Source organism: Mastigoproctus giganteus, chromosome 10, assembly GCF_048544385.1.
Source record: "Mastigoproctus giganteus isolate SK-2022 chromosome 10, ASM4854438v1, whole genome shotgun sequence".
NCBI classification, from domain to species: Eukaryota; Metazoa; Arthropoda; class Arachnida; order Uropygi; family Thelyphonidae; genus Mastigoproctus; species Mastigoproctus giganteus.
The window spans coordinates 133045519-133067256 of NC_143584.1; the positions used below are offsets into that span (position 1 = coordinate 133045519).

At 38.5% G+C, this 21738-nt stretch overlaps 1 protein-coding gene across 6 annotated transcripts in view; it reads right to left on the reverse strand.

Moving 5' to 3' along the window:
* LOC150079291 (intermembrane lipid transfer protein VPS13D-like) overlaps positions 1-21738 on the reverse strand; it is a 1618665-nt gene that overhangs the window by 1441182 nt on the left and 155745 nt on the right. For all 6 annotated transcript variants that reach the window (XM_090383928.1, XM_090383929.1, XM_090383926.1 and 3 more), the window contains 2 exons: positions 3584-3778; positions 3367-3467 (listed from right to left, as the gene is read on the reverse strand). In XM_090383928.1, the coding sequence (XP_090240054.1) occupies positions 3367-3467; positions 3584-3778 (296 nt within the window). The remainder of the gene's footprint in view (positions 1-3366; positions 3468-3583; positions 3779-21738) is intronic.

The following is a 21738-nucleotide window of genomic DNA, read 5'->3' on the forward strand; positions in this document are numbered from 1 at the left end:
AATCTGCTACCAATTCCTTAAATGCAGATCTTCAGGTAATTTTCCAGCGGGGCAAAGACAACTTAGCTGATTTCAACCCTTCTAAAACTCAGTCTTGTCTTATATCTCGCAAAAAGGATTCTTCTGCTTCTATGCTTATCTTTGGTAACACTCCAATTTCTAGGCAAAATATATCTCTCTTTTGGGGATTACCCTGACTTCTAATCTCTCTTGGCACAAGCACATTACAAATATTGCTTTCTCTGCATCTAAAAAACTTGGTTTTCTCTTTCGCTCTCGGCGTTACTTTTCTTCTAAACAGCTGCTCATTCTGTATAAATCGCAAATCCGCCCTGCCATGGAATATTGTTCCCACATCTGGGGTGGTGCCCCCAAAACCTCTCTCAGGCTTCTTGATTCCATTCAGAAGAGGGCAGTTAGGTTAAATAATGATTCATCTCTAACAGAGTCTCTCCACTCGCTTTCTCATAGACGCACTGTTTCTGCTGCATGCCTCTTCTACAGATACTTCCATGGGCACTGTTCTTCTGAATTGGCTTCTATAATTCCCGCTCTCTCTTTCAAAACAGTCCGAACACATGCCGCCACCAGACAACATCCATTTACTGTTCAACTTCAAACCCACAGAACCAACTTTTCATCTTCCTCATTTATTCATTCAACTGCCGTTTTCTGGAACAACCTTCCTTCATATGTATTTCCTGAAAATTACAATCTACAGAAGTTCAAGTCCAATGTCAACAAATATCTTCTTTTGTCTTCTCAACCTCCAACCCAAGCACAGTACTAAGTACTATAGGTTCTAATACCTCTCGTGTTTGGGGTTCACATAAAAAAAAAAAAAACCCACTGGCTATAGGCAAATTTCCTCACGTCTATCCTACATCTGTCTTTTCTCAATTTGAATTTATGCCCTCTCAGTTGATTATTCTGAGCAAGAGGAAGAATCCCATCAGCATTGAGCATGCTCAAACCATTCAAGGCTTTATCCACCTCTATCAGATCACCTCGCTGGTGCCTAGTCCCCAGACACTGTAATTTGCAAAACTTAAGCCTTTCTTCATAAGAACACCCCTTTGTTCCATTCACTAATCTTGTTGCCCTTCTCTGTACTCGTTCCAGCATCTCTACATCCCTCTTGTATACAGTACTCCAGACCTGTATACAGTACTCTAGGTGTGGCCTGACCATTGCCTTATACAAGGGAATAATCACCTCCTTGTCACTGCTAAAAAAATTCCTATATATCATCGACAATACACCATGAGCTACACTTGCAGCCCGTCCGCACTGTCAGAAAACTTCATATCTGCCTGCACAACCACCCCCAGGTCCCTTTCATTCTCTACCACTGTCGGTGTAGTACCACAGAGTTGATACTTTGCTCTGGGGTTGCTGTTTCCCATATGTAGTACTTTACATTTGTCAATGTTAAACTTCATTTGCCACCTCTCCGCTCATCTTCTCAACTTTTCCAGATCCTGTTGCAGTAGCATAGTGTCAGTAGTGTCCTTGACAACCCTGCCAACCTTCGTATCGTCTGCAAACTTGGACATTAAGCTTGATATACCATCATCAATATCATTTATAAATACAGAAAACAATAATGGACCCAATACTGAACCCTGAGGGACTCTACTAATAACATTAGTCCACGATGAGCAGTGTCCATTGATTACCAATCTCTGTCTTCTCCCCCTCAACCACCCCTTTATCCATAGCAGCAATTTGCCTCCAATGCCACACTGCTCCAATTTTTGCAGCAGTCTTCCACGTGCAACAGTATCAAAAGCCTTTTTAAGATCCAAGTATATAATATCAAAGTTATCCCTGCATCCAGTTCTTTTGTGACTGCATCATAGTATCCAATCAAATTGGTCAGGTAAGACTTTCCCTTAACAAAACCATGCTGTGTCCGAGCTATAACTGAAGCCTTGTCTAGATGATCCTGCAGTGCTTCTTTAACCAGTGCCTCCATTAATTTTCCAGGAACAGAAGTTAAACTAACAGGTCTATAATTACTTGTGTCACCCTTTGATCCTCCTTTGTGAATTGGGGTCACATTTGTACAACTCCAGTCCATGGGTACTTCCCCTGAATCCAAGGACAGACCTAAAAGTAACAGAATAAGTAACAGTAGACTTAAAAGTAACAAATCTATCTCTCTTATTTATAAGTTAGAAATGGAGTCTGACAAATAACCACTATAAGAGTTTACAAAATTTAAGCACTAAGAATTAAAAGAATTTCTATAAAACTTGCTAAATTTTTGAAAACAAACTGACTACACAATATGACTTTTGTCTTCAAAGTCTTTCAAACTAGCAAACCGTTATAAAAAAAAAAAGAAAGAAAAAAGACTAAACTTAACACTGTGTGTAAGTTTAGTCCTTCTCACATCTGTAATGTTGGCTGTTCTAAAAAAATAAAAATGCAAAAGGAACATCTTGCAGGACAGCAGCAACTGTAATAAAAGTTGTCTTTTTTTCATTTATAACTATCCACTTACTGGCAGAGACTTTGAAGAGAAAGTTTTATTCTATAGGCAGGTTTGTTTTCGACAATTCTGTAACAATCATTTATGAAAATTCTTTTAAATTCTTAGCTTTTAAAAATTTTGTAAGCCCTTGCCAAAGTTAATAAACCAGTTTAGTTTACAGTAACTATTTCAATTTTTTTTTTTTTTTTTAATTAGACACAGACTCCATGCTTTTTTTATGCTATTTTAAATGGTTTATTGAGCCCAAAAGAACAAAACTAGAAAATCTTAAACCTGTTTGCCACTGATAGGAATTTCAACATACTGAATAATATTACATTTCAGATTCAACTTTTAGTATCCATTATCAGGACAAAATTTAGCAGGTGACTGGTCTTCTCCAAACTTACACTAGCTTTATTAATATATGAATATGCAAAATTTTGTCTTGATAACAAATACCCAGAGTTGGACCTCAAACATTGATATGAATGCAGTATTATTTGGTATAATATTGCATTCCTATCAGATGCCTATCAGATGGAAATACAGATTTCCCACTTTTAAAATTTTATACTTTTCAGACTCAATAAATCAATTAAATTGCATAAAAAAATAATGGGTCAAGTGTCAAATTAATATAAAATTAATAAAATTGTGTTCTATCATTGTCTTCTACATACAATATCTTGTCAACTATTTAATTTACCTACGAGCTAGAATACCTGTAGAATTATCTCATAGCTAGAATACTTGCATAATATACATAATATGCACTTTAACATAGTTCTGCAACTTCTGTTTTCTTGAAAACTACTATAAATTCCTTATATAGCACAAGTAAAAGAAAAACATTAACAAGAATTAAAAGAAAAAGTAATTCTTACTTAGTTTTAATGGGAACATTAGGCCTCCATTTCCTGTATTTCCATAATATATCCATTCGTTCATATTCTCTTTCCCATAATACAATCTGTTTATACTGAATCTGCAATTTCATTACAGAATATAAATTAAATATTTAACAAAAAAAGAAGTGGGTAATAAAAAAAATGATTCTAATTAAGCAAACCTTTATAAAAAAGTCAAAGTTAATTTTATTACCTCACTTAAATTAAGCAAAATTTTTTCCAAAAGTAAATCACAAACTATTCTTGGTGAATTTCGTGAACGCAATGGTTTTAGTGAACAGTTTCTCTTTAGTTTTGCCTCAGCATTGACTGGAGCTAGAATATAATCATGACTTTTAAGGTAACCTTCAGGGGTACAGCAAGTGTCAACATGTTTCTGCATTGCAATCTAGAAGAAAAAGAAAAAAAGAAAAATTATAATCAAAAGCACAATGAGTCAAGTATGTGAGATACACTTGTAAGGGAAATCATGTCATTGACTGATTAAAGAACACTGTACTGGAATTAATTTTGCTAATTTATATTAACTATACTTTCTGGATTAATTTGATTAACATTCTGAACTATAAATTGGATTAATGGTACAATTTTTCTCTCTAAGATTTTCATGTTTGAAGTTAAGACAGACAGGTGGAAGAAAAGTTCAGTGAAATCCAGTTGCTCTACGACAACCAAATCTTCTATATATATCCTCTCAGTAGCAGCATTCTTAGCAGTGCTTAGTATCTCCTCAATATGCAAGGTCCATAATACGGTAAACCCCCGCTATTCGCGGGGGTTACGTTCCTGGGAAATACCGCGAATACTGAAAACACGAATACTGAGTTATGGCTCCCATAGTAATAAAGGGGTTCCGTTCCAAAGTATGAAATACATAAGAAAAACTAGTCTAAAATTTTGTCTATGTATGTATTATATGTACCTTCATAATATGACTATGTACATAGACAGTACATAGTGAAATGCAAGCATATGGCATCGAAATGAAAATATGAAACTATTAAATGTAATACTTATTAGAAATTTCAAACAAATCTTTCAAACCAGCGCCTTTGCTAACTAAAAAACTTATCACGTCAGTGCTATCATCTGTTTCGCTAAAGTGTTGATAAAGGAGTTTTGCCTTTTCACGAATGATGAGTGAACTTAATGGAATTTTATTTTGAGTTCGGTCTTCTATCCACAGATTTAAAGCTTTTTCCATTTTTTCTAACTTAACATCACGAGTTACAGAGCAAATTTTTGAAGCAATTAGCGCGTTTTCATGGACACTACGGCAAATTTTTTCTTCTGATTTCTTGATTGATCGTACCGTTGACTCATTGATTTTATAATGTTCTGCCACTGAGAAGACACTTTCACCATTAGAAATTTTGTCTAATAACTCAATTTTATTTGCTAATGTCATCACCTTTGATCTTTTCACATTTCTCTTGTTATTCGTAGCCATATTTTTGTACGGGTTAGAAAGAATTTGTCCACAATAAAGTCACTTTCTTCCGTTAACACACTTGAAAAATTCTGTTTTACACTGAAAACGGTAGATTTATCACTTTTGTACGCATATCAATTTATAAATTGATAAATTTATTCAATTTATAAGCATATAAATTAAAAGCAAACGATGAAACCTTCCATGACAAGGCATAACACATACTGAACAAGGATTAGCGAGAAATATCCACGCTCGCAATTTTGTCACCCCTCTCCCCCATCCACTGAGCGCTGATTTTAGCCACGCTCATGTTTTTTTATGGCAGAAAATGTTCACGGCGCTTTAAAATTCACATTTTTTTAGGTTTCATTTTATATTAAATAATCAACCGCGAATACGTGAAACCCGCGAATACAGATACCTTGAATAGCGGGGGGTTTACTATACTATGAATACCTAGTAAAATGAATTTGACTACACAGACACAAACCAATGTAAACAGGGGATAAAGGTGGATAAAAGTCCACATCCATCAGAGAAATAACCAAACCTCTTGACAATAAGCAATACTAGATGCTACCTGACTCTCATCACCTGGTGGAATACCACTATTTTGCTTAATAGAGGCTTTAAGTAAAAAAAATGTTTCACCTTGAAAGCAAAACTTTACTAGACAATACACCAGACTGTTGTTGGCAATGCTTTAGGAGGAATCTCTCTCTCTCTCTCCCTGCTGCCTCTACATAGCCAGCAATAGTTGGATTCCCTATTTTTCCTAGCTGGTCAAGATGCATACTAAGTTAACGAGTTGGGTATGCCCATAATCACTAACAGTTTCGTTCAGCACTATTCATCTCATTTATCCTCATCACTTGTTCTATAATTCCTTGTATTTTAAGCGGTAGTAGCTACTTAAAATAAAAGGGCGCATATGCTACTATGAGATTTCGACACTTCCTAATCTGGAATCTCCCATTTTTGATCTCCTTTGACTCAAAATTTCCTTACCTCATTCTGCCAAATCATTTCTTGTCTCAATCAGTCACTAAACTTCACAAATCATTCGGAACTTTCTACCTTTCTTTCATAAATTATCTTTTCCACTAACTTTCCCTACAGAAAAATAATTATCATCGATAATTTTAATGTTCATAACCCCAAATGGTCATTTTATATCTGTGCAACTAGAAAATGATAAGAGATGTTAAGGCTTTTGCTATTAGACTAAGACTAAGGAAGGAAGTAACTGCATGTACTTATCTTACTAATATTTATATTGTGAATGAATTATATTGTTGTAATATTAATCGCAACATGTACTTCATCTTAAAATAAAGTTTGCTACCAAACAACAAAGACTGTGGTGTCAAATGTCTGCAGCAGACAATTACTTCAAAAGTGTCAACACACATATACAAGTACAGAGTTAGTTATAAGATAGAAATAAAGGCTTTACAAAGTTAAAGACCTAATACAGGATTAAAGCATACTGAAAGAGTAAAGAAGTTAAACAAACTTCATTCAGGCTAAATGGTAATATAATGCATGGAAATTAAATATGCTGTGATTGTTAGTCGTTCTTTCGAGGTGCAAATCTTACAAAGATGGTAAAACAAGATCACTGACTGTTGAAGTTCATAAATAGTTCAAAAAGAAAAACCTATTTAATCTAACATTGATTGCAAATGCCGGAGAATTAAAATGTAACGTTGCACTTTCCAAACCTTGCTAGAGCACAAAAGCATGTTCCTTTAATGTTACTACTCCAAAAAAAAAAAAGAGTGGTTAATCTTTTATTTTGTTTTGATGAGAAATGGAATTTCAAAGCATTTAAAAATAATTTGCATGCCACAGACAGGATGTAGCACTGAAGGATAAATACATCCACATCTGGATGTATTTATCTTTCAGAGATTCAAATGATATTTTAACAGAAAAATGTGTTTTTGTCAGTCATTAGTGAAATTAAAGCTTAAAAGAAATTGCACAAACATAGAACACAGTTCCACAGGACCCACTAACAGATTGATCATGAGCAATAATACACTTTTTTTTCATATGATTAATTATAATAATAAAAAAAACAGCAAAACCATTTTTATGATAAATAAAAGATAAAAAAAATACAAACTAGCATTGGCATTAGTAGAGGCATTTGATGCAAGAAAGCAAGCATATGCAGCATCAGCCAAAAAAAAAAACCCACATCCACTTCACCCCTCTGTTCGTTCAAAATACCTGTCCAGCTGAGCCTTAAACTTATTTAGGCTATCAACCTCCACCACAAGGGATGGAAGTCTGTTCCACCAACCAACCAACCACCCGCTGGCTAAAGGCAAATTTCCGCACGTCTATCCTACATCTGTCTTTCCTCAATTTGAATTTATGCCCCCTCAGGTGATTTTTCTGAGCTAGAGGAAGAATCCCATCAGCATTGAGCATGCTTAAACCATTCAAGGCTTCATACACCTCTATCAGATCACCTCGCTGGTGCCTAGTCTCCAGACACTGTAATTTGCACCCCTTTGTTCCATTCACTAATCTTGTTGCCCTTCTCTGTACTCGTTCCAGCAGCTCTACATCCTTCTTGAAATGAGGCCTCCAGACCTGTATACAGTACTCTAGGTGTGGCCTGACCATTGCCTTATACAATGGAATAATCACCTTCTTATCCCTGCTGGAAAAATTCCTGTATATCATTGACAATACTCCGTGAGCTACTCTTGCAGCCCGTCTGCACTGCTCAGAGAACTTCATATCTGCCTGCACAACCACCCCCAAGTCCCTTTCATTCTCTACCACTGTCAGTGTAGTACCACAGAGTTGATACGTTGCTCTGGGGTTGCCGTTTCCCATGTGTAGTACTTTACATTTGTCAATGTTAAACTTCATTTGCCACCTCTCAGCCCATCTGCTCAACCTTTCCAGTTCCTGTTGCAGCAGCATAGTGTCAGTAGTGTCCTTGACAACCCTGCCAACCTTTGTATCGTCTGCAAACTTGGACATTAAGCTTGATATACCATCATCAATATCATTTATAAATACAGAAAACAATAATGGACCCAACACTGAGCCCTGAGGGACTCCATTAATAACATTAGTCCACGATGAGCAGTGTCCATTGATTACCACTCTCTGTCTTCTCCCCCTCAACCACCCCTTTATCCATAGCAGCAATTTGCCTCCAATGTCACACTGCTCCAATTTGTGTAGCAGTCTTCCATGTGCAACAGTATCAAAAGCCTTTCTAAGATCCAAGTATATAATATCAAAGTTATTCCCTGCATCCAGTTCTTTTGTGCTTTTGTGACTGCATCATAGTATCCAATCAAGTTGGTCAGGCAAGACTTCCCCTTAACAAAACCATGCTGTGTCTGAGCTATAACTGAAGTCTTGTCTAAATGATCCTGCAGTGCTTCTTTAACCAGTGCCTCCATTAATTTTCCTGGAACAGAAGTTAAGCTCACAGGTCTATAATTACTTGTGTCAGCCTTTGATCCTCCTTTGTGAATTGGGGTCACATTTGCACATTTCCAGTCTATGGGTACCTCCCCTGAGTCCAAGGAAGCTCTCATAATTATGGCTAAGGGTTTGCTTACTTCCTTTGCTGCCTCCTTTAATATAACTGGATAGATCCCATCCACCCCGGGTGCCTTTCTTGTGTTTATCTTCAACAGTTTCTCCTCCACTTTACTCCCAGTTATTTCAAGATTCTGTAGCGTACTGCCAGAGTTGAATACACCTCTGGCATTCCCCTTGCTGAATAACTCCTCATGTGTGAATGTCGATGCAAAATATTCATTTAGTTTGTTAGCTACCTGAGCAGGATCATCAACAGTTGACCCAACAATATCAAGTGGACCAATCTGATTCACCCTCTTCCTTCTAGAGTTTACATAAGTAAAGAACTCTTTGCTGTTTTTCTTTGCATCCCTTGCCAAGGATTTCTCGTAATATGCCTTTGCCTGCCTAACCTCCTTTGTAACTTGGTTGCATATCAACTTGTATCTATCATAGGCTTCTGTGTCATGTGTTAATTTGTAAGTATCCCATGCATTTTTCTTCTCTGCCATATGCCTCATTAGTTCATCTGACATCCATTTTGGCCTAAACCTTGAACAATATTTCTTAGGTGGTATGTAAAGCCTAGTAGCTTCCAAGATAAGTTCTTTGAATGCTTCCCATTTTGAATTTGCTGTTGGTAACATCATCAGTTGGTCCCATTGTATAGAATTTAAATACTGTCTCAGTCCATCATAGTCGCCTTTACAGAAGCAATTACCCTTCCCTTTACCCCTAATGGTAGTTACCTCTTTGAGTAAATCCCACTTCAGCACACTGTGATCACTGCCACCTAGTGGTTCATTTATCTGCAGATTCTTAATGCATGAAGAATCACTGCTGATAATCAAATCAAGAGTATTACTCCCTCTAGTTGCCTCCCGAACATGCTGATGTAGAAAACAATCATCCAATAAATCCACAAAAGCCCTGCTGTGAGTAACCAGCCCCCAAATTCCAGTCAATATCTGGGAAATTAAAATCTCCCATTATAAGACTCTCTGATTTACTGGCCCACTCTATTTCCCTGTACAGTTCCTTATTATACTCATCAGAGTCATTAGGCCTATAGCACACTCCTACTCTCAATTTTGATCTCCCAATGCTTATGTCACACCAAACTGACTCAACACTGCACTGTCCAGCGATGTCGACTGGCTTCACTTCCTTGGTTTTTATGTGTTTCTTAACTAATAGCATAACCCCTCCCCCCTTACTATCCTGTCTATCTTTTCTGTAGTCGTTGTACTCCCCAAATTGCAGTTCTGCATCCCTTATATCTGTGTGACACCACGTCTCTGATATCCCAACAATATCTGCCTTTGATGTTTTGAGCAATACCTCAAATTCATCAAATTTATTTACTAAACTCCTAACATTGGTGTACACGCAAGTATACCTGCACCTGTTTCTATTCTTAGCTACCCTAACACAACCCATGTGTTTACTTGTACCGCAATGGCTCCCAGCAGTCTCTGAAATACCATGCATCTTGTTTTTCAGGCTTCTGCTCATTCTAATAGAAGCAGTGCAAGAATCTCTTTCACCTCTGCCAGTGGCTACTGTCAATCTATTGGTCTTTGTCTCCCCCCAAGCTAGCAGTTTTCCGACCCACCCAACACTGCCTCGATAGCATCAGCAAATATTCTTGCACCCTTTCTATTTAAGTGTATCCCATCCCTGTAGAAGCAATCTCTCCTGTTAACAAGTACAGTCCAGGCTGAACAAAATTCTACCCCTTGAGCCTTGCACAATCTTTCCAGGGCCGAATTGATCGACAAGGCTCTCATCATATACTCCCTCCTATCGTGTCTGGGCAGAATTGCAGACACTTTCAAATTCAACCCCAACTAACTTAACCTATCAAAAGATTTAGTAGTTTCATACGAAAAAAACAATGGAAAAATTATAGTATTTATTATTTTACTTCACAAAACTCAACACAGAAATTATAAGGGTTGCAAAAAACAATCCTAATAAGAACTTGCACTTGTTTTCTAATTGTGTTTTCAGCCAATTATCTATAAAAGCCCTAAGATGTTCCTTCCAAGGCTGGGACCATACTATATTTAGAAAGTTACAGGGCATAATTAGTGGGTAATTCATAATCAGTGTTAAAAAAAAAAAAAAAAAAACACTGAACCAGTCAAACTTGTCAGATGACTCACAAGACAAAATTTTGCATGATATTTGTTGGTTCAAATTACTCTGTGAAAACTATTAAGTATCACTTTCAAAAACAACTTGGGTAAACTCAGTCTATATTTAATCATTTATCTTGAACCAACAAATATCATGCAAAATTTTGTGTTGTGAGTCATCTGACAAGTTTGACTGGTTCAGTGTTTTTTTTTTTTTTTTTTTGGCATCAGCAACTAAGACTATAAGGTGACAAGTCTCACATGACCACTGCTGAGTTAAAATTTAAAAAAAGTAAATACAATAAAATACGCTAAAGACAAATATTCACAAAATAAAGTTCTTTGGTTGGCCTGAAGAGTCTGAAGCTATGTATCTACAAGGAGACTCCATATCCTCTAAACTAGGCTCGTAGGGAAGCAAAGTAGAGTTTCTAATGTCTACTCCTCACATTCTCCTGTTAGTAGGGCACCAGCTACTGAATGAATGAACTGGCTACTGAATGAATAAGGACATGCCACCAATACAGGACTAAGACAACCAAATTTGACAAAGCAAGGCTAAAACATTATCACTACAGTAGTGCAAATTAATTGAGATTCATACTGGCTGGGATGTCAACTGGTTCAACACTAACCCTGCTACGCTTATCAGGGAATCAGAACACAGTACTATATATGCTACCAAAACATCAGAACTAGGCCAATAGGATATCAGAATGTAATCCATCACAGAAGTGAAGTGAAATGATAGAGAGGAATGGCAGCTAAATATAATAATCATAAATTAAATTATTCTTAATACTGGTTGTCCGCTAGGTACCTTTTAACAATAGTTTTTAGAACTAGTATGGGAGAAACTGACTACTGATGAGAGAGAGAATCTTTATTGCAACAACATTTGATTGCATATGGTTAAAAGATTAAATAGTGTTGTACTTTCCCTTCATAGCAAAAACGCCAGGGGTTTACAGATAAGAAGCGTTAAAAAAACATTAAATAACATGACATTAAAGAACAAAACAAGATGACATTAAATGATATAGGGTGTCAGATACAAAAGACATTAATATGACAAGAACTGGCATTAAACAAATTACATTACAGAGATGGCGTACATGAGATCAATAACATTAAACATAAATAAACCAAATGACAACTGATACATATATGATTTACAGTAGTGACTACTATCCTCAGAGTTCATGGAAAAGAGCAGCAAGAGCAATGCCAGACTCATTTTCCATTATGCTCATTAGTTAATTCACAGGGATCTCCAAGTGGTAATGAAGGGTATTCTGTCTTTGGATGTGAAGAAAGAAGACTTTTCCTTGTGCACACTGTCTGAACAAACATAGAGATTCCCTTACAGGGAGCACCAGTGTAGTTTCACTTCCATCTAGATGGTTGTGTAGTTTCACTTCCAACTAGACTGTTTCGATGGGTTGTAATGGTTTGTCAAGAGATGGTGGCGCCATATCTCCTGGAGTCGCCATTCCCTGTTTTATTAAGGGGTTTGGTTATTGGCAGATGCAGCTGACAGTTTGCGGTCTATGGTGTGTGTGTGTGTGTGTGTGTGTGTGTGTGTGTGTGTGTGTGTGTGTGTGTGTGTGTGTGTGGAGCCAAGTATCCCATGTCTATATCGTTGGTTGACAGCAAATTTCAGAAGATTGGCATCAGTGTATTGGATTCATCCAAGCATCTGGTATGGGGTAAGAAACAACCTGAAAGGTGGAGGCAGAATGAACAGGGCAAATAGTTGGGGTGGCTCTGAACTGGGCAGGTGGAATCTTCCAGCCACAGAGATCCCAGAATGAAGGAGACTTGATCAGATCAGTCAATATTTTTACTGCGATTACCAGTCTTTTTTTCATCGACGACAGAGGTCAGCCTAGGGATTCACAGGACTGGGCCATACACACATGTGCAGTCACGCGTGCGTGTGCATGCATGTGCAGTCACACGCACGCATGCGCACACACGGTCCTCGCTTTGCACGAATTTCGGTTACCACGGTTTAGTTAAATAACACTAATCCCCCAACAGCATGGTTCAAATTTCAGTTAACACAGTATATTAACTCTGAGTAACTGCATAAAGTAAAAACTTCGCTGTTAGCTCTTCAGTCCACAAATCAATAAGTAATAGATGCGCATCATGATCAGTGACCAATCACATGACTTTTTTCAAAATCTGGTTGGTCATTAGTAATTGGTCACTGCACATCTGTTATTCAGTTCAAGCACAGCCATCAAAGCATGTGTAGTTGTATTGACTACTTGTCTCTCAGTGATAAACTCACATAACATTTTACAAAAATGGATAATGGAAAGAGGGAAATGGCCAACAAAGTTGAAAGTGCCGCGAAGAAGTGAAAAGTGATAATGCTGGAAGTGAAATTGGATGTGATTAGATTATTTGAAAATGGCAACAGCAAAGCGAAGGTAGGACGAGACCTAAGCCCGCATGACGCTACAGTACGAACTATATTGAAAAAGTCTGATAAATATAAAACACAAGGTAAAGTCGCTTCAACAACTTTTAGTTTAAATTGCACTAGGAACAGAAAGCCGCTTATGGTAGAAATGGAGCGTTTACTTCTACTTTGGATTGAAGACTGTAATCAAAAGAAATCACAATCAGTTTGGCTAGCATTCAGGCCAAAGCATTAAAGTTAGTTGCCACATTGAAAGAAAATGGTAATTACACAGAAACTGAAGAAGTTATAGAAGAAACAGCTGACCATGGGAATGTTGACTCTGCTGCCGTTCGAGAGACTCTACATATGCAACCAGAGGAACTTAGTGAAGGCGAACTTATTGAGGAAAGTGGTTATTGAGGTAAATGAGGATGTGGTTGTGACGAAAAGGATGAAGATATCCCAGAGGAAGTGATTCTAGCAAAACACTTCACATTTAAGGAACTCTTGGAGATATTTCACGACATTTTACTGCCAGTAACAGCTGGTTTCATCATTTCATAAGTTGGCATGAACTGATTAATTTTAAGCTATCTGGTGAAACTGCTAATGCAGATAAGGATGCTGCTGTGAAATTTGCACCCAGGTTCCAAGAATTAGTTAAGGCAGGGGTTATGATGATCATCAAATATTTAATGTTGATGAGACAAGTCTTTTTTGGAAGGCAACCCCATCGAGAATTTATGCGACAAAACATGTAGGATCGCAAAGTGGACATAAAGGAATTAAAGATAGATTAACTCTTTTATTAGGAGGCAATGCAGAGGGCTACTTTAAATTAAAACCTATGCTTATCTATCAGTCTGAGAATCCCAGAGCATTAAAAAATCATAACAAAGCATCTCTAACAGTCATTTGGCATACAAATAAAAGATCATGGGTTACAATAACATTGTTTCAAGACTGGTTTCAATCGTATTTCTGTCCAGCGGTAGAGAGATACTGTAGGCAAAATAATTTAACTTTTAAAACACTACTACTGTTGGACAATGCTCCAGGTCACCCTGGTTCTCTTGGGGACTTGAATGAAAATATGCTTTTTACCACCAAACACAACTTCATTAATCCAGTCAATGGACCAAGGTGTTATTTCAAAGTTATTTTAAAGCATATCATCTTAGATGGACTTTCGGACAGCTATTGATGCTACAACTGGAGATCATGCAGTCTTTAGCTGAGTTTTGGAAGAAATATGACATAAAGCATGCGACTGAAAACACTCAAGCATCACGGCAGGAAGTAACAGCAAGTAATATGCGTGCAGTATGGCAGAAACTTTTACCACACTGTGAAAATAACTTTGCACGATTTGAATTGAACGTAAATGAAGTTATAGAAGAAATAACTGACCGTGGGAATGTTGACACTGCCGCCGTTCGAGAGACTCTACATATGCAGTCAGAGGAACTTAGTGAAGGTGAACTTATTGACATAAATGAGGAAAGTGGTTGTGATGAAAAGGATGAAGATATCCCAGAGGAAGTTATTCCAGCAAAACACTTCACATTTAAGGAACTCTCAGAGATATTTCACAACACTGAAAGCGCAAAGGATAAAATGTTGGAAGCTGATCCAAACTTAGGCATGACAAGTTGCCAAGGTATAGAAACGATGCTCGCTCTGTATCGTAAGTTATACGACAAGAAGAAGACGAGCACTGCTTAAACTACTCTTGATAAGTTTTTTACAAAGAAATAAAACACTTTAATTCTGAATTTTTCCTATGTTTTAAATTACAGTGTAATAAATAAATATTAGTTTCACTCCTTTTTTCATTTCCTTTTTCATATATTTATAACCGACAGTAAGAGAGTTTTTAATGTTTTGACGAAAATTTTTAAAGGTCAGGAAACAATCGTAATTTTTCCCATTGATTATTAAGATCACTTTGCACAGTTATTTTTACAGTCCCACACTACAGTGCAAAGCAAGGACTGCCTGCGTATGTATATATACAGGGTCATTCACTACAAGTGCGACAAACTTGCAGGAGGTGTAGGGGGGCACAAAGATGAATCGGAATCACATAGAATTGCATCCGAAATGCCTTCGTCATGCGGTAGAGGACGATGAACGGGAGGTAGCGTGAACATCGATCCTGCTGGAAGTCAGCATTTGCAAACTGGTTCCTGAGGCAGTAGGATGGATGAGTATTCAAATGTTGAACTGGCCGACATGCACCTCGCATATGGAGCTGCGGACTGTAATGGGCGCGCCGCTCTGCGATTGTACCAGGAACGTTTCTCACACAGGCGTGCTCCTCATCATACGATTTTCACACGTGTGCACAGAAGGTTACGTGAGACTGGTTGTTTCACAAGAGGTACCATGAATCGAGAGCGAACGACAAGGATGCCAGACAATGAGGAGAATGTCCTACGTCTTGCAGAAGGCAATCCGAGTACGAGTACTCGAACGATAGGCCAATGCTTGGGTATTTCCCAATCCACTGTATGGAAGATACTGTCAACAAACCAAATGAGTTCATACCATCTACAACGCGTCCAATCATTGGAGCCTGCGGATTATCCACTCCGGAGGACTTTTGCTACTTGGTTTCTTCAACAGAGTGCAGCAGACAGCGCATTTGCTGCATCCGTATTATTCACGGATGAGGCAAGTTTCACAAGAGGGAACCTTCAATCAACATAACGCCCATTTGTGGGCTTTGGAGAACCCCCATGGTACACGAACACGTGCAACTCAACGCCGTTTCTCTGTCAATGTTTGGGCCGGCATTGTTGGAGACCACCTCATTGGACCGTACCTTCTGCCCCCTCGTCTGGACGGTAGGGCATACTTGATCTTTCTATAGCAAGTCCTGCCTGAACTTTTTGAAAACACACATGTTCCTCAGTCATTGTGCCGCTCAATGTGGTTCCAGCATGATGGGGCTCCCCCACATTACACCAATGACGTCCGCCAACACCTAAATGTTACATTTGGACAGCATTGGATAGGTCATGGTGGTCCAGTTCATTGGCCTGCTAGATCGCCGGACCTATCATGCCTGGACTTCTTCTGCTGGGGTCAAATGAAGACATTTGTGTACGAGATCCCCGTTGATTCAGTTGAAGACCTCGTCGCTCGCGTCTCTGTAGCTGCCGGGGAGATTTGAGACACACCAGGAATCTTCCAGAATGTTAGGGATTCCATGTGGCGGCACTGTGAAGCCTGTGTGACTGCTTCTGGTCGAACTTTCGAACACCTTCTGTAGCATGGCTTTTTGCCAATGTAAAACTTGTCATTAAAATGATTTCTGTTACACTAACGAGTTGCTGTTTCCGTTCTTTTTCTTTGCTTCTTTGTTCACACGACCTCCCACATGATGAAGGCATTTCGGATCCTGCAATGCTATGTGATTCCGATTCGTCTTTGTGCCCCCTACACCTCCTGCAAGTTTGTCGCACTGGTAGTGAATCACCCTGTATATATATATAGGTAACAACACAACCACGAGCTCACAATAACAGTATAAACGAAGCATGCACAGACTGTCTAAATCTAATTATACTGTATTAAAACTACATTTAATCTACAAATTTCTATTTACATACAAATTGTATGGAAATAAATAAAAACTGCTAGATTTCTATCAGTCCAAATTTCCTGATTTCCTGATTTCTGCCATTCCAAATTTCATTAAAATGAAATCTGGAATGGCAAAAGAAATATTTTTAAAAGTTTAAAATATATAATTTTATAAATATCAATTCACTAGGAGTGAAGTCCTTACATACATACAGATGGTGAGATGTAGTGAAGACAAAAAGTGTCAGGGCACGCACGAATGGGCCTAAAAAAAACAGAAGCAGAAGGCTTCTTTAACACCTTAGAAAGAGCAGTAAAAACCAATGACAAAGAAAGAATAGTACTGGGATTAAATTAAAAAGCATAAGAGGAACTGAAAGTCAAAGATATTTTAGTATATTTCAGATATTTTATATATTTTGAAGCTAACCATAAAAAAAGCACCCGAAGATGGGATCTATCCAATTATGATAAGACATACCATAGTAGAATTTGTCAATCCCGGAAATTGGGGATTAGGAGTTCTACTATGGTATGTATAATATATTTAGGGAAGATAGAAAGGACGGAGGTGTCATGCTTCTTATAAAAAGCAGCCTCAGTGCAAAAAGAACTTTTGTTGAGTCTGAAGTTATGTCTGCCAGCATAAAATCTTGGTGGTGTGACTTAGTTGGAACCAAATGAGAGGAAAGTGATTTACAGACCAGAAGATTGTGAAGAGTATCACGAGAGTCTTTACATGCAAATGGAATGGGCAAGTAAGTGAAAATGACTTACGAGTTTGTTTTTTTTTTTTTTCTTATGAAAACCCCATACACAAGAAGTATTAGAACCTATAGTACTTAATACCGTGCTTGCGTTGGAGGTTGAGAAGACGAGAGAAGATATCTGTTGACATTAGACTTGAACTTCTGCAGACTATAATTTTCAGGAAAGACATGTGAAGGAAGGTTGTTCCAGAAAACAGTAGTTGAATGAATAAACGACGAAGATGAAAGGTTGTTTCTGTGAGTTTGAAGTTGGACAGTAAATGGATGTTGTCTGGTGGTGGCGGCATGTGTTCGGACTGTTTTGAAAGAGAGAGCGGGAATTATAGAAGCCAATTCAGAAGAACAGTGCCCGTGGAAGTAACTGTAGAAAAGGCATGCAGAAGAAACAGTACGTCTATGAGACAGAGAGTGGAGAGACTCTGTTGGAGATAAGTCATTAATTAATCTAACTGCCCTCTTCTGAATTGAATCTAGAAGACAGAGATAGGTTTTGTGGGCACCGCCACAGATGTGGAAACAATATTCCACGGTAGAGCGGATGTGTGATTTGTACAGAGTGAACAGCTGTTTGGAAGAAAAGTAACGCCAAGGGTGAAAGAGAAAACCAAGTTTTTTAGATGCAGAGGAAGCAATATTTGTAACGTGGTTGTGCCAAGGGAGATTAGAAGTCAAGGTAATCCCCAAAACAGATATATCAACTTCCCCAGAAATCGGTGTGTCACCAAAGATAAGCATAGGAGCAGAAGAATCCTTTTTGCGAGATATAAGACAAGACTGAGTTTTAGAAGGATTAAAATCAACTAAGTTGTCTTTGCCCCACTGAGGAATTACCTGGAGATCGGCATTTAAGGAATTGGTAGCAGATATTCGAGAAGTTGAAGCTGATTAAGCAGGGCAAGCTTTCTCAAACTGGAAAGTGGAATTCAATGTGCTATCATCAACAAAACAATGGATAGGATTTCCGGTCAATGGAAGAAGGTTATTAATATACAAAAGGAAAAGAGTGGGGGAAAGAACTGAACCTTGGGGAACACCAACATTAGCGAAGAAGTTAGAAGAGAGCCATTTACCATCATCCTCAGTGAGCAGTAAGAGAGAAAACTGGAAAACCAATTACAAAAAAGTTGGCAAACCATAAGCTTGTTTAGAAGACCTTTATGCCAAACATGATTGAAAGCTTTGAGATGTCAAGTGCAACTGCTTATGTTTCCCGAACTTTTCCACTGAATTTGTCCATAAATGGGTAACATAAGCCAGAATATCACCGGTGGATTGGCACTGACAGAATCCATACTGGCAATCATTGATCAGACGGAAGGTTTCTAGGTGGGTTAAGATTTGGCGATTAATTGATTTCTCCATTACTTTAGAAAGAGTAGAAGTAATTCTTATGGGACGATAATTGGATGGCAGGGATTTGTCACCCTTTTTAGGAACTGGCTAGATATGAGCAAATTTCCAAACAGAAGGAAAAACATCTTTGAAATAAGAAAGTGAAAAAAGGCAGCAAAGAACAGGACTAAGTTCAGGAGCACAGGTTTCGAGAACTAGTGGAGAAATACCATTGGGACCTGGAGCTTTCTTAGCATCAAGATTCGTCAAAATCCTTCTGACATCCTTTTGACAGATGACTCAGGAGGCATTGAATGGTGGGAAGTGTTTTACCATGATCATTAATACATGAGTTGGAAGAAAAATGGGATGCTAGCAGGTCAGCTTTATCCTTGGCAAAAGTGACAACAGAACCATCTGGTTTTGACAGAGGTGCGAGCAGAGATGGGCAGAAGTTGCGGCCAATAGCTCTGGCATGCGACCAGAATGCTCGGCTACCATTAGGGCAAGAAGCAAGTTTTCTACTCTTAGCCTGTTCAAAATCTAGTTTGGACTGATTAATAATTGCTTTACAATTGTTGCGAGCTTTGGTGTAGGCAGAAAATGAAACTGAAGAATTGTAAACAAGCCAATAACGATATACAACATTCTTCTCCTGATCGGCCTTAGCTCATTTACTGGAAAAACAAGATTCAGATAAAGGTCGAGATTTTAAATTGGAGTGCGGAATAAAGGATTCCATTCCTATAAGGATAATTTCACTGACACGATCTGATTAAACGTTGACATCAAAAGTTTTGAAACAGTAGTCCGACCAAGGAAAAGAAATCTCGCAGGTCATTCCATTTTGCATTCTTGTAATGCCAAACAACAGGAGGTTGGGAATAGCCATGAGATAAAGGTTCCATTGGAGAAGAGACAATCACCAATTTGTGATCTGAAGTGCCTAGAGGACCTCTCACTTCAACCGTGTACTTAGAAGGGTTGTTTGTGAGAAAAAGATCGAGCGTATTGGCTGTATGATTAGGATTGTCCGGTATTCTTGTAGGTAAATGAACAATCTGTGCTAGATCATTAGTAATTGCAAAAGCCTCAGCATCTCGACCTGCTGGGTCGGTGTGACTAGAAAACGGAAGCCAGCTGGAGTTGTGAACATTAAAATCAACAAGGAAAATTACCTTACTGTTAGGAAAGTTGGACTGGAGATAGTCGAGTTGTAAAGAGAGGAAATTGAAGAGCTCCAATTGATTAGTGGAGTTGGGAGAACAGTAGTGACAACAGATGAATTTGACACAATGAAAGAGAGAAATTTTAAGCCAGAAAAGATCGAAAAGAGGAGATGCCAAATTACCAAGTCTCTGACAGGGAATATTGGAACGGACATATGCACAAGTGCCACCTTTGAGTTGAAAGGAATCATACAGCGAATAGTTTGGGCAACTGAGATGAACAGTAGTTGAATCAACCAACTGAGATTCTGTCAGAAAAAGTACATGGTGTTTGACAGACTGCAAGTGGAAATGGACATCGTTGAGATTAGAATTGAGGCCACGTATATTTATGAAATGAATTAGGAAGTGTTTGGGAGGTTTAGATCTTTTATACCTTCATCAATGATATTGATGAAGGTATATCAGGCTTAATGTCGAAGTTTGCAGATGATACAAAGGTTGGCAGGGTTGTTAATGACAGTAATTGCTGTGTGCTACTGCAACAGGATCTAGATAATTTGGGCAGATGGGCTAAGAAGTGGCAACTGAAGTTTAACCTTGACAAATGCAAAGTACTGCATATGGGTAGAAGTAACCCCAGAGAAACGTACCAACTGTGTGGTACTACACTTAAGGTGGTAGAAAATGAAAAAGACCTGGGAGTAATTGTGCAGTCAGATATGAAGTTTTCTGAGCAATGCAGACAGGCTGCCAGGGCAGGTCATGGGGTTTTGTCAATGATATATAGGAATTTTGCTAGCAGGGAGAAGGAGGTGATTGTCCCTCTGTATAAGGCAATGGTCAGGCCACGCCTTGAGTACTGCGTACAGGTCTGGAGGCCTCATTTTAGGAAGGATGTAGATTTACTTGAGCATGTACAGAGAAGGGCAACAAGACTGGTGAGGAGAATGAAGGGATCCTCTTACCAAGAGAGGCTTAAGTTCTGCAAATTGCAGTGGCTGGAGACTAGGCACCTACACGGTGATCTGATTGAAGTGTATAAGGCCTTGAATGGGTTGAGCACGCTGAATTCTGATGGGATCCTTCCACTTGTTCAGATTACGAACCTAAGGGGGCATAAATTCAAATTAAGAAAAGACAGATGTAGTATAGATGTGCGGAAATTTGCCTTTAGCCAGCGGGTAGTTAATTGCTGGAACAAACTTCCATCTGTCGTTGTGGAAGTTGATAGGTTAAATAAATTTAAGGAGGAACTGGACAGGCATTTGGAGGGAATGGTGTGATTTTTTTTTTTTTTTTTTTGGCTGATGCTGCATAAGCTCATAACACTTGCTTTCTTGCCTCACATGCCACTACTATTACTATTTGACAATTCATGGTGTATTCAATGGTAAGAAAAAGTAGATGGGACATGCTGTTTGAAGTAATGAAATTTTTGGATATGGTGTACACATGGTAAGAATATACCCAGATTTTTGACATAACGTGGCCTCGACAATGCCCCAAATGCACACTACTCGGACTCCCTCCAGTCACTGTCTGACAGAGTAGAGGTAGCAAGATTATACATTAGCTGATCTGGAAGCCTCCTAAACAGTTACCAATAGTTTCGGTCCAGTGTACTAACTAGCAGCCGGCCTGGGAACACCGTTTTAGTGCTGTACCATTGAATGTAAGGAAGATTGGATCTCGCCATGATGTCCATCATAACCTCAAAAGTCATCAGTCGTACTACATGATGGAAGGGATGGGGTAGGGTCGACCAGAACTTAGCTCCGGAGACTAAACATGGGTTCCACCACTTCAAGCCTCCAATAAACAAAGTGGTGGTATTGCACCGGTTGATGAGAGTCATCTACCACCTAATATTGCCTGGTAAAAGAGGAGCGGAATTCCTCCATGTGGTGTGGGCGCCATACCTCTACCCCTA